The 12,650-nt window shown below is 38.1% G+C and overlaps 2 protein-coding genes across 3 annotated transcripts; both read left to right on the top strand.

The window, feature by feature from the left end:
• The first annotated feature begins 283 nt into the window (after window positions 1-283).
• On the top strand, window positions 284-2,432 carry LOC132174564 (uncharacterized). Its single transcript, XM_059586201.1, has 2 exons — window positions 284-1,444; window positions 1,713-2,432. Exons 1-2 carry the CDS (start codon window positions 284-286, stop codon window positions 2,430-2,432), a joined length of 1,881 nt encoding a protein of 626 aa, XP_059442184.1.
• A 623-nt stretch (window positions 2,433-3,055) lies between these two features.
• LOC132173739 (aspartic proteinase A1-like) lies at window positions 3,056-9,882 on the top strand. Of its 2 annotated transcripts, none has more exons than XM_059585330.1 (14): window positions 3,056-3,157; window positions 5,607-5,983; window positions 6,098-6,158; window positions 6,501-6,595; window positions 6,814-6,926; window positions 7,031-7,199; window positions 7,294-7,333; window positions 7,482-7,546; window positions 8,127-8,240; window positions 8,346-8,410; window positions 8,526-8,682; window positions 8,808-8,927; window positions 9,313-9,401; window positions 9,576-9,882. In XM_059585330.1, the coding sequence occupies exons 2-14, from the start codon at window positions 5,615-5,617 to the stop codon at window positions 9,658-9,660; spliced, it is 1,542 nt and encodes a 513-aa protein (XP_059441313.1). In that variant the 5' UTR covers window positions 3,056-3,157; window positions 5,607-5,614; the 3' UTR covers window positions 9,661-9,882. The 2 variants fall into 2 exon arrangements, with proteins under 2 accessions (XP_059441313.1, XP_059441312.1); XM_059585329.1 differs by lacking the exon at window positions 3,056-3,157 and adding an exon at window positions 3,233-3,327.
• Window positions 9,883-12,650: the final 2,768 nt, after the last annotated feature.

Here is a 12,650-nt window from a genome sequence, read left to right as displayed (position 1 = left end):
GATGCAGACAAGTATAAGGGGAAAGAGGGGTTTTATGGCTGTTAAACTAGATATGAGTAAAGCTTATGATAGAGTTGAATGGAGATTTTTAGAGGCGGTTATGAGGAAGATGGGCTTTAATGAACAATGGATAAAAATAGTGATGATGTGTGTCTCTTCGGTACATTATGCAATAATGATTAACGGAGAACCATGGGGACATATATTTCCAACTAGAGGTATTAGGTAGGGAGACCCAATTTCACCCTACCTTTTCCTTTTGTGTGCGGAGGCCCTAAGTGCTATGGTGACTAATGCAAATAGGGAGGGGTTTTTGTCGGAGGTTCCCACTTCTAAAGAGGGCCCGAAACTAAGCCACCTCTTTTTTGCAGATGATAGTTTATTGTTTTGCAGGGCAAATCTTGCGCAATGGAGCAATTTGACGGCAATTTTGAAAACTTATGAGGAGGCATCGGGGCAAAAAATGAACAATAACAAGACGTGTATTTTTTTCAGTAAAAATATCTTGAAGGTTGAGAAGGACTCTATTTTGGAGTTTGTTGGTATCCCTGCTTTCCATAGTTACGACAAATACTTGGGCCTACCTGCCCTCGTGGGTCGTTCACGTGTAAATGCTTTCAAGAGTATCATGGAGAGGGTGCGGAAACGACTTCAGGATTGGAAGCTTCGTTTTCTTTCTCAAGCCGGAAAGGAAATATTGTTGAAGGCGGTTATCCAAGCCATTCCATCATATTGCATGAGTGTCTTCATTCTTCCAAAGACTTTGTGTGTGGAGATCAATACTCTTATGAGTCGCTTTTGGTGGGGGCACAAAGAGAGGGATAAAAAAATTGCGTGGATGAGTTGGAGTAAAATGGGGCTCCCTAAAGAAAGGGGAGGGATGGGCTTTCGTGATCTCACTTGTTTTAACAAAGCACTTTTGGCGAAACAAGTTTGGAGGATGTGGACGGAGCCGGATAGTTTCATTGCCAGCATCATGAAAAGCAAGTACTTCCTGGAGTGCTCAATTCTTGAGGCCCCGTTAAAGAAAACATCATCATTTGCGTGGTGTAGTATTCAAAGTTCATGTGCTCTACTTAAGGAAGGCTTGGTATGGCAAATTAGAAATGGTCAAAAAGCTCAAATTTGGGAAGACAGGTGGCTTCTGGTCCCTTCTACTTTTCGGGTGCAATCCCCTCCACAGTTGCTTGATCCGAAGGCCACAGTCAATCAACTTTTTGATGTAGCTGGACGTGGGTGGCAGCAACCCCTGGTAGAACAAATATTCTTGAAAGAGGAGAGCAAGGTACCGGTGATCGAATCGCTGGCCATTAGCCATACTAATCAAGAGGACAGGCTCATATGGAGGGGAACAACCAAGGGGACCTTCTCAGTCAAGAGTGCATACCATATCCAAAAAGATTGGGAGATAGCAAAGGAGGTGGAGTGCTCATCTCAAAATGAGGTAAGTCCGATCTGGATGGAGATTTGGAAATTTAATATACCTAATGTGGAAAAGGTTTTTTTTCTGGAAGGCATGTCACAATATCTTGCCTACACGTGATAACCTTGTTCGAAGAAAAATTATTTTTGACCCAAGCTGCCCGGTGTGTGGAATTGAAGCAGAAACAACAGCTCATATTCTATGGTATTGCCCTTCGGTGCAAGACGTATGGAGTGGGGCTTGTAGAAAATTTCAAAAAAGTGTCTTCAATGATACTGATTTCCTCCAGGCGGCCAATAGTATGTTAAAGAAATGTGATAGTGATGAGTTTCAGATGTTTGTGGGCATTGCTAGGAGAATTTGGCTAAGAAGGAATACACTTATCCATGAAGGGTCTTTTTCTTCTCCAAATGTGATCGTCAATAGTGCAACAAATGCAATGGGAGAATTTCACCAAGTGCAGGAGCAGCAATACACAGTTGCGACACATGGGGTTTCTCCTTGCTTGAGTACGTGGTCGGCTCCTCCTCACGACTGGTTTAAAGCAAATTGGGATGCGGCTATTGGAAAGCAATCTGGCTGGGTTGGACTGGGAGCAGTTATACGGGTTTCCCAAGGTAATATGGTTGCAGCTAAAAGTGTAACTCGAAAAGGCCTCATCGAGCCAGTTGCTGCAGAAGCTTTGGCAACTCTCATGGCTGTTCAGCTGTCCCGTGAAATGGGTTTTTCACGTTTATGGCTGGAGGGTGACGCGAAGACAGTTGTTGATGCAGTGAACTCGACTGAACCAGATTGGAGCAGAATCGGACACTTAGTGGATGATATTCGGATGGAAATTCAGACTTTCACTAGCTGGAAAGTGGCTTACGTTAGAAGGGAGGCCAACCATGTAGCACATATGTTGGCAAGGATGGCCACGACACAGATTATAGATAGATTGTGGACTTTTGTACCACCTGATTGTATTGCTGAAACCATTGTTTCAGAGCAAACTGCTCTGTCCCATTGATGAGTATAAATGAAAGCACCACTTTTTTATCAAAAAAAAAAAAGCATTCAACCCTGAGTATATTTCAGAAAAAGCTAGCTTATGATGTCATTAAGCTCTTATTAAAATCAAATTAATGCTAATTAATTAAAAAACTATTGGGATAACTTCATATATTTTCATTATGTTTCAGTCCTTTTGCAATCATACCATTAATGTTTTAAAAGTTCAATTGTTTTTTTTTAACATTCTTTCAATTGAATCTATATGAGTTAAAAACAAAGATTTCAATGTCAACATGGGATTGTAAACATATATATATATATATATATATAGTTAAACCAAGATGTTACGTAGGATTGTAAACATTTATAATACCTAAGGTGTTTTTACCATAATAAATCCTCTTTTTCTTGGTAAAATAATAATGAATGATATTATTAATAATTCTTTTTGTCAAGACAATTATATCAAAGTTTTCCACTAAACTTGTCGGAGAAAAACTATTGTTATTAAATAATATATACGAAATTTACATTACGTATGCTAATTTAATAGGTTGGATAAGAACAAATTTGTCGCTTACAAAATAAGAAAAGAATATCCTTGCCCTTGTACGTCCATCCCGCTATGCTCACGTGTACGGTCCAGATTCAAAGTTGTTGGCACGCTGCACCAAAATATCTACCTTTTTAAAATCGAAACTCAGAGTCCGGAGTATTCGGTTCGGTTGATCGTCAAGGGCTGTGAGTGATTCTGTACTATTCTAGATTTGTTCTCCGTAATTTTTGTACAAATTTGTTTCTTATTTTTCAATTGTTGATGATGATGATGATCTGGTTCGGCTTTGGTCGAAACCCCTGCTTTCATTTGTGAACGAGAGCTCCGTTGCTTGTTGATTGATAGTATTTAAACTGTAACTTTTACTTTTCTCTCTTTTTTTTTTTTTGAATGAGTTTGACGATGCTTTGTTGTGAGTTTGAGTTTCTCACTTGGGGTTCTGTTTGGTTGCTGAGAAACGTTCCGAAAAAAAATTGATTGAATTCTTCGATTTTATGTGTTTATGTTTGTTTTTCTTTCGGGATGAACTTAGAGCTAGGTTTAGTAATTATTGATGCCAGAAAGTGGAAACCTCCAAAGAATTAGTGTAATTACAACCACTTGAGCTAATCGCGTTGAATTTAACACTTCGGAAAGCAAAATGACAATCTTTTCGTACTTTTACTGTTTATTGGGAAACAAAAAGAGAGTTGGGGGATAAAATCTACAGTGTCTACATGTTTTGAAACCCAAGTTTTTGTGAGAAATCATATGCTGCAAGTGTGCTGCTTGTCTATTTTAATTTGGTGTCCTTTTTATTTTATTATTAGGGAAAATTACAGTTTACCCCCCCAAAGTTGTCAGCGATTTGCAATTCCGCCTCCAAAGTTTCAATTTTTGCAATCCACCCCCTAAAGTTTCAATTTTTTTCAATTCAGGCATTCCGTCAGTCAAAGCCGCTTTGACTGACGGAACAGTGATCACGTGCAAGTCACGTGATCACTGTTGGTTGTTTTTTTCCCAAAATGCCCCCATCCCTACCTCCTCTTCTCCGCCTACCTCGTCTTCTCCATGCCAAACCGATCGATCTGCTATTGGTCAACAAGAAATGAGAATGAGTGAGAAGGGTCTTGCAGGAAGAGGCAAAGCAAGTCTTGGGAAGAAGGCGTTTTTGTTTCTATGTTCCCCTGTTCATTTGAACGAATGATTCTTGGATTCTCCGGCAAAGGTCATTCTCCGGCAATGACAGAGAAAATTGATCCCTCTCCGGCAACGACAGAGAAGATTAATTTATCGGAATTGATGGTTCTTGGATAGTTGGATTTAATTGTTTCAATTGTTTCAATTTGGTAGTTCCATTGTCGTTTCCAAGGTGTTTCGGGATTGAATCTGGCCAAAATCCCAACAGTTTTGTGAGATTTGGGCCATTTGGCCGAGGAAAGATCTGAACATGACGAGGTCTTATTGCATTACTGGTTTTTTTTTTTGAAAATAAAAATTCAAACATATCTATCTCAATCTTGTGGCAATTTCCTCTTCAAATCACATCAAGATGAACTTTGAAGGAGTAGGGAAGGCTACTCTGGGAATTCGGATTATGGTGGGGTCATAAGAGATGGCAATGGTGCTGTCATGTGGAATTGAACAGGTCTCCTCTAGGAATCAAAGATGCAACCTTTGCAAAAGCAGAAACTCTCCTGCACGGCCATAGTTTTGTCCAAACTATTGATTCTTTTTCAAGTCATCATATCATCCTTTTGGAGGCAACGACGAGGGAGAGGGGCAACAACAGTGTGGAGGCAACCCATGACATAAATTATTAAGAAACCAGATGGGTATGCTTCAAATCTTAAGAAAAACAATACCTGATGGAAAAGCAGGTAGATTCCGAAAATATTGGACGAATTTGTGAAGGAAATGCATGTGAGGAAATGGAAGAGATTTGGAGGACTGAACGAATGGACGTTTTTGTTTTTTCTGCAGTCCTCCAGCGCACCTGAACATGGAGGGAGAAGCATGGGAGATTTGTAATGGAAGAGATTCGGAGGTGGTTGACAGCAAAACGTGGAAAATAATATTTGGGGGGCATTTTCGGTACTAAAACGCCTTAAGTGATCACGTGCATCTCACGTGATCACTGTTCCGTCAGTCAAAGCGGTTTTGACTGACGGAATGGCTGAATTGAAAAAAATTGAAACTTTAAGGGGGTGGATTGCAAAAATTGAAACTTTGGAGGCGGAATTGCAAATCGCTGACAACTTTGGGGGGGTAAACTGTAATTTTCCCTTATTATTATTATTATTTTTTGCGCTCTTTTTTTTTTTTTTTTAACTGCTTAGTGATTAGGTTCGGTTTTGATTGAAATGCTAGCTTAGCATGTAAAATATGGCTGTAGTTGTACATAGTTGATAGCTACTTCTGCTGTATATATAAGCGTGAGAATTTTCTGTTAGGGAACTTGACGCCATTTTCTTTTACTTCTGTTAGTTGCCAAGAAATGTTTTTTTTTTTTTGGGAGGGGGGGGTCGTATTATATATATATATATATATGATGCGCCGTGGGGAATGTGTGGAAACTTGTCTCGTGCTCAGATCAGATGGAGTTGATATGGTCTAAATCACTTTTCATTTAAGAAATTCTCTCACAATTCACAGGTAACAAGATGGGTGCTAAACTCAAATCCATTGTGGCCACCTTCTTCCTTTGCTTCCTCTTGTTTCCCCTGGTCTTTACTGCTTCCAATGGTGGGCTATTCAGAATTGGATTAAAAAAGAGGAAGTTTGATCGAAATGACCGTGTTGCTACTCAGCTAGAGTTAAAGGAAGGGAAGTCTGCTGCTTCTATTAGGAAATATCGTCTTCATGGGAACTTAGGAGATCCAGAGGACACAGATATTGTAGCTCTAAAGAATTACATGGATGCCCAATATTTCGGAGAGATTGGTATTGGTACTCCTCCTCAGAATTTCACTGTAATATTTGATACCGGTAGTTCTAATTTGTGGGTGCCATCTTCCAAGTGTTACTTCTCGGTGAGATTTTGGTGCTTTAATGTGTTTCCGATATTTAGATGGTATTTATTCTTTGAATTAATCTTGACATGATTTTCAATAGGAGAGAATATCATGACTTTACATTTGGTCCAGGTTGCATGCTACTTCCATTCCAAGTACAAGTCAAGCAGCTCAAGCACCTACAAGAAGAATGGTTTGTTATTTGTTCTTACTTATTCCATTTAATGTTCACGAAATACTTGTCTTTCTAATTCAAATGCTTTCAAGTGTTTTGTGTGCATTCAATTACAAAATAAATATAGGAACTTGTGGGAGTGGTTCCCAATTCAAATCTTCTCCTTATGCTCTTTGTTGTGGAAATAAAGTCTCAGTCCCATGACATTTCGCTTGTGTAAAAAATTTCCAAGTGAAAGCTGTCAGAGGGTTCCTTTTATTAGTAGTGCACTTTGATGTGTGAAGACATGGATATATACTTGATAGCTAATACTATCCTACAAGTAACATAATGAATATTGTTGTTTACTACATTATGCAGGTAAACCAGCTGCTATCCATTATGGAACCGGAGCTATTTCTGGGTACTTTAGCCAAGATTATGTGAAAGTTGGTGATCTTGTGGTCAAGGCTCAGGTAATTTGAAGGGTCTTTGTAGTAGTTTATACTTACATACATGCTGAGTTTGGTAGCGCGGGCTTGTGACCCAGTATGGGGGCATTAAAGGTGGTTTTCTTACTTGTCGAAAAAAGTTTATACTTGCATACATAAGTGTGTGTATGTGTGCACATGCATCTGTACTCAATTTCAGTTTTCTTGGTGGTTTCCCTTTACTGATGAGGTGGTATTTTCAGGAATTTATTGAGGCAACTAGGGAACCCGGCATCACATTCTTGGTGGCCAAGTTTGATGGAATTCTTGGCCTTGGATTTCAAGAGATTTCAGTTGGAAATGCTGTGCCTCTCTGGTATATTATTGCATCTTTACTGTCATATGTGCTGTTATTGATTATTTTACTTCGGCTCTGTTAATCTTCCATTTTGGAGATTTCTAACTTTTGAAGTGCTCCAGGTACAACATGGTCGACCAAGGTCTTGTTAAAGAACCAGTCTTCTCTTTTTGGTTTAACCGGAATGCCGATGAAGAAGAAGGGGGTGAGATCGTTTTTGGTGGGGTGGATCCTAACCATTACGAAGGTGAACACACATATGTTCCTGTGACACAGAAAGGCTATTGGCAGGTTGGTGTTCTAAACTTTGCTTCATGCACTTGTAATATTGAATGACTTGATTATCCCAACTTTCTAATTGTTATACTGTTCCTTTTGTTGGCAGTTTGACATGGGTGATGTCATGATTGATGGTGAAACAACTGGTAAGAGTAATAATAATTTTGATTGATGCTTGTTTTAGGGACAAGTATGTGCTGCCCGGGACACAAGGGTTTTAGCTTTTGTTAGTTTGTGTTGCTGTTCCTGTAGCCTCTTATTGGTTCCAAAATGATTCAAGGATGTCTATTTCAGGATTTTGTGCTGGTGGATGTTCAGCAATTGCTGATTCGGGAACATCTTTGTTGGTTGGCCCAACGGTGTGTACCTCTTTTCATTTATAGCTGAAAAGTTGTTTTGTGCATACACTCAATTTCTATGTATTCAACATGCCAATTAGATGGAATCTATTCCTTGTTTTGATGCCAATTCTGAGACATTAATTTTTGTATATTGGTGTATTCTTTGTCTTTGCTATCCATACAAAATTGTTGTCCAGTATTTCTATAGATTATGGCAAATTATATACTGTATTAGCTTACTTTAAAATAGGGATTTGCTGATGTATGTTCCTAATAACCTAAACTTTGTTTGCAAAATCCATATTAGCATGGCTTTCCTGAGTGTTGGATGCACTATTTCAGCTTAAGATTGTTTTCCATATTACTTTTTAACGGGAAAAAAATGATTTATATTTCATGGGCTTTTGGATGTTTTGTGTTGCTCCTTATGTAATGTAGGATAATTCAGGTAGTTGGCTACCTTCTTTCCTGGCGATTGATGTTACACTGAATGTGTCTATGGCGCCCACTATTCAAATGCACCAGACGTGTTGCATATATACACTTCCATCCTGTTTGTCCATGTTTGATAATTATTCTTTTGTATCTCAATTTGCAGTCTATTATCACTGAAGTCAATCATGCAATTGGAGCCACTGGGGTTGTAAGTCAAGAATGCAAGGCTGTGGTTGCAGAATATGGAGAAACCATAATCAAGATGCTATTAGAAAAGGTATTTGCAAAGTTGACATTCAATCAAAACCATGTTTCCAATAATTGAGGAGGTAATGGTATCTCCTTGTCCAACTTTTAAATGACCAACATTTTATTCTGCCAGGACCAACCAAAGAAAATCTGCTCACAGATTGGTTTGTGCACTTTTGATGGGACTCGAGGTGTAAGGTACGACTCAACTGGTTTCCTGCACTTGGAAAATATCCATTTTTACTTCTTATTTGATACCCCCCAACCTCTCTTTTGGGTTCTAACTTTTCAAGATTTTTTTTTCCTTGGTCAGTATGGGCATCGAGAGTATCGTTGATGATAACACTCAAAAAGCATCTGGTGGTTTGCGTGATGGAATGTGCTCTACATGTGAGATGACCGTCGTTTGGATGCAGAACCAACTTAAGCAGAATCAAACACAGGACCGTATACTTAACTATGTCAACGAGGTGAAATATCCCCTTCTATCTAGTCTTTCTTTTTTTTTTCTTTTTTTCTTTTTTTCTTTTTTTTTTTGGTTCTGGTTCTCCATTTTTTGCAGTTTGTGCTTGCTCATAGTCAGTTTTAATTGCAGCTCTGTGACCGGCTGCCTAGTCCAATGGGAGAATCAGCAGTTGATTGTACCAGTTTGTCTTCAATGCCTAATGTTTCCTTTACAATTGGTGGAAGGGTTTTCGACCTCAGCCCTGAAGAGGTGTGATATGGTTTCTTAATTTGTCTTAAATTGTTCTGGAACTTAGTTTTGTTTGATTTTAGGTCCATCCTATATGGTTTTTTTTTTTCCTTCGGCCACTGGTGCTATATTGTTGTTTTTCCTCAACTATTTCACCTTTTTTTTTTTTTTTTTTTTTTTTTTTCAATTGCCACATGTTCAGTAGCAAGGCTTAGTAGAAATGGATTTTTCTTTTATTTTTTTGGCATGGAGTGTTTACTTCAGGGATGAGCATTACTAATTTCCTTTTCTATTTGTGAATGTGGATACACTGCATTTTTTTAGTATTTTGGGCATTTCAACGTTCTGTGACCTCTGAAGTACATTTTTCTGACTAAGTTTTCTTTCTTTTGGATAATTCGATCAGTATGTCCTTAAAGTTGGTGAGGGAGATGTCGCTCAATGCATTAGTGGATTTACAGCTCTGGATGTGCCGCCTCCTCGTGGACCTCTCTGGTAATATCTAACTTCAGTTGTAGATTTACTGTCCTTTTATATTCATATCCGCAATATAAATCCTCTCATTGATTCCATTGCTATTGACCTGCAAATGAGATGGATAATCTCAGTGCTGGCACTGTTGGACTGGACACTCATATTATCCTCGTCAATGTTTCTAATGCAACACAGGATCTTGGGGGATGTTTTCATGGGTCGCTACCATACAGTATTTGACTATGGGAATCAGAGAATCGGATTTGCAGAAGCTTCCTAAATGAGTATATTTACCGTTTGGTTTGTCCTAGTGTATCCATCTCTTCGTCTGAACACCTTCTATCCTGAAATACTAGTGTTGGCCCACGTGTTGAAAGTAAGCTTCAAACGATAATTACATGTAAATATGTTTGGGCTTAGTGTGGCTTTCATGAAGCTTGTCATGTGAATGTGTTAAACTTGTTTTAATCAAGAAATGGATCATTGGCTACAGTATTTTATACGCGTACAAGTATCTATGGTTTAAGTCCCTCTCTTGATAAGTCTACCCTTTCCATCAGTATTACTTATTGAGTAATGCTAGAAATTATATTATTATCCCACTATTATTGTACTCTGCCAACGAGGCCGGGCTAATAAGCTTTTGGATTTTTTTTTTTAAATTTTAAATTTTTATTATTATTATTATTATTTTTTATAACAACAGCAAATTTAAGTGCTGATAGACACTTTCGTATCAATAGGGTGAGATAGTGCTAGTTGGGGTGGGTACCTATTGCCCAAAATTTTCTCTACCTGAAATCCGCCTCGCCCCGCCTAAGGTGAAAGAAATCCAATCCGTTTCCGAAAAAAGAAAAACCAAATCCTGGTGGGACGGAATGGGGCGGGTTTGCGGGTTGGGCTGGTTTTTGCCCACCCCTAAATAGAAATGTGGTTTCTAGTATTATTAATGGGTAGTCGGGACTGGAGTTTACTTTGCAAGAGTGGGTTCAAAGGGCCCTGTTTGGAGAGGTTCTCCGACTAAGAAAAAACAAGAAAAAGGCAAAATTTTAAAGAGATTTGGTATATGATATGAGAAATGATACATTCTATATTTGCATTTCACTCTCATTTTATTGGGTTGATTTGACAATGTTAATTAGCTATTTTTTGTTTAATAAGAGCTAATTTAAAGGTTGATGAACATTGTCACATCAGATAATGGTATAGTATAGCATTACTTATGATGGTGTAGTATAGCATTACTCATCTTATATATTTGCAGGAAGTTAGATTTGAAATTGCTGGTGGTGTTGAGAGTCTAGAGCATCTACCCAGGAGTTACCGGGAACAAGTTGATAGCTGCAATGATGAGTCAGACCAACTTATAATTAATTCCTTTCATTTAGAATAAATCCCTTCATTCCCCGCGTGGTGGATCATTGGCAAAACATTTAAGGATGGTTGGCATCAGATAGATTTGCAGGAGGTTAAATTTCGAAGTAATTGTTATAGGTGTGAAAGGTGAAATTCTAGAGAATTTAACCCGGAGTTATTGGGCACAGAATAAAAGCTGATGAGTCGGACCAACTTGGAATTAATTCGCACATTTGTTCATGGTGGATAATTGGTTTTAGCATTGAAGAACATATTTAGTATCACATTTATATTCTGGTAGTTAGATTCCAGAGTGATTGTTGGTGCTGACAGATGAATTCTAGAGCATTTATTAAGGAGTTGGGGACAAATTGAAAGCTGCAGGGTAAAAAGTACAGAATAGAAGTGTAGAATTGATAGACTAACTCAGAAGAAATTCCTTAAACCCAATTACGGAGGGTAAATTGGGTTTACTTGTAACTTATTTTTTTCGTCACTGTAAGTAAAATCCTTCCTTTAAAGGAATATGATTGCATTTATTTTACGTGAAGAGTGTAAGGGGCCAAGGGGGGATGTGAAGGGGGTGGTTGCGGTTCTTCCTCTTTGCCTATTTCGGACGCATTATGAGACCCCATCGGGGCTGCAGTGAGCTTTCCAGCATAACCAATGCCAGCTATTTCCTGTTTGTCCAGCTGGTATAGCTGTAAAGAATGGTGTCAACTGTCAAGCACAGCCACGCTGCACATTAAAGGATAGGTTCACCGACACGAGTCAGGTCTAAGTTATTCAGCCCTTTAATTTTTACAGCCCACAGGGTTGGTTCACAATGTGAGAATATTACATTACTTTATTCTACCAAAGGAGGCAAACTTAAGGGGTGGGAGAATTTGCCAATGTAGTAGGCCAGAGAAAGCCAGCTTTTCACATTTGGCATTGCTTCGAGGTTACTCCTCCACACCTCCCCCAATCAGCATTCACATTCATCAGATCAAACAATTTTTCTTTTCATTTTAATTAAAAAATCAGATTTTTTTTATTTATTTCAATTTTCTTTCTTTTTCAAAATACCAACATTTCAAAGTTATGTATATGTCTTGTTACAGTCAAAAAGTTTTTTTTTTTTTTTTTTTCGCTAATTTTAACTCACTAATTTTTGAGTTAAAGTAGCTAGTTTGATGCAACTATATTTTTCAGCCACGCTACTCAGATAGAAATACTTCACATTTACCTTAATCCACATACATCCCGCCCCATAATTTTACTATTCACTTTCGATATTCCATTTAAATATTCTTTTTAATAATTTTTTTATTCTTTCTTTATTATTATTATTATTATTATTTTTTGCAGATACAAGAAACTATTATAAGTTTTTAAATATTTTTTACACATGAACACTGATGCAGCTCATTTTGCTCATATTTCAACTTTGGAAGGCTAAAACCAAAATATTTTAGCTAGCCCATGAGAATGTTCTAAAGAAGAGAACGCAGTCCAATGTAAAAGACGTTTTTGGACGTTGTGATGCAGTGGTAGGTAGTTATCCAGTGACTTTGGTTTTTTATTTATTTGTTTATTCGAATTCTATCCAGTGACGGTGTTTAATTCCGCGTGCTTTGCTTTTACTTGTCTTGGTTTAGTTCCGTGTGCTTTGCTTTTTCTTTGGTTCCTTCCATGAAAAGGCAGGACCTTCAGCTCAATTCGTAGGGTCTTTTCCGATGCGTACATCTACGCGCTTATCAGCTGAATTCTACCGAAGAATCTTCCTAATTCACATTGAAAACTTATGCTAATTTCACTCGGGTTTCTAAGAGTTAATAAGAGAACAAAATAGCCTTGAGCAAATTCAACCTCATCAGCTAATAAGTAATAACTAGGAAGCTACAGTCCAACTCAAGAAACCTTCTCTTATTT

The sequence above is a fragment of the Corylus avellana genome, chromosome ca3 (genome assembly GCF_901000735.1).
Source record: "Corylus avellana chromosome ca3, CavTom2PMs-1.0".
In the NCBI taxonomy this organism is placed as follows: domain Eukaryota; kingdom Viridiplantae; phylum Streptophyta; class Magnoliopsida; order Fagales; family Betulaceae; genus Corylus; species Corylus avellana.
The sequence above is the reverse complement of the archived record's forward strand: the minus strand, read 5'-3'. Positions and strand labels throughout refer to the sequence as shown.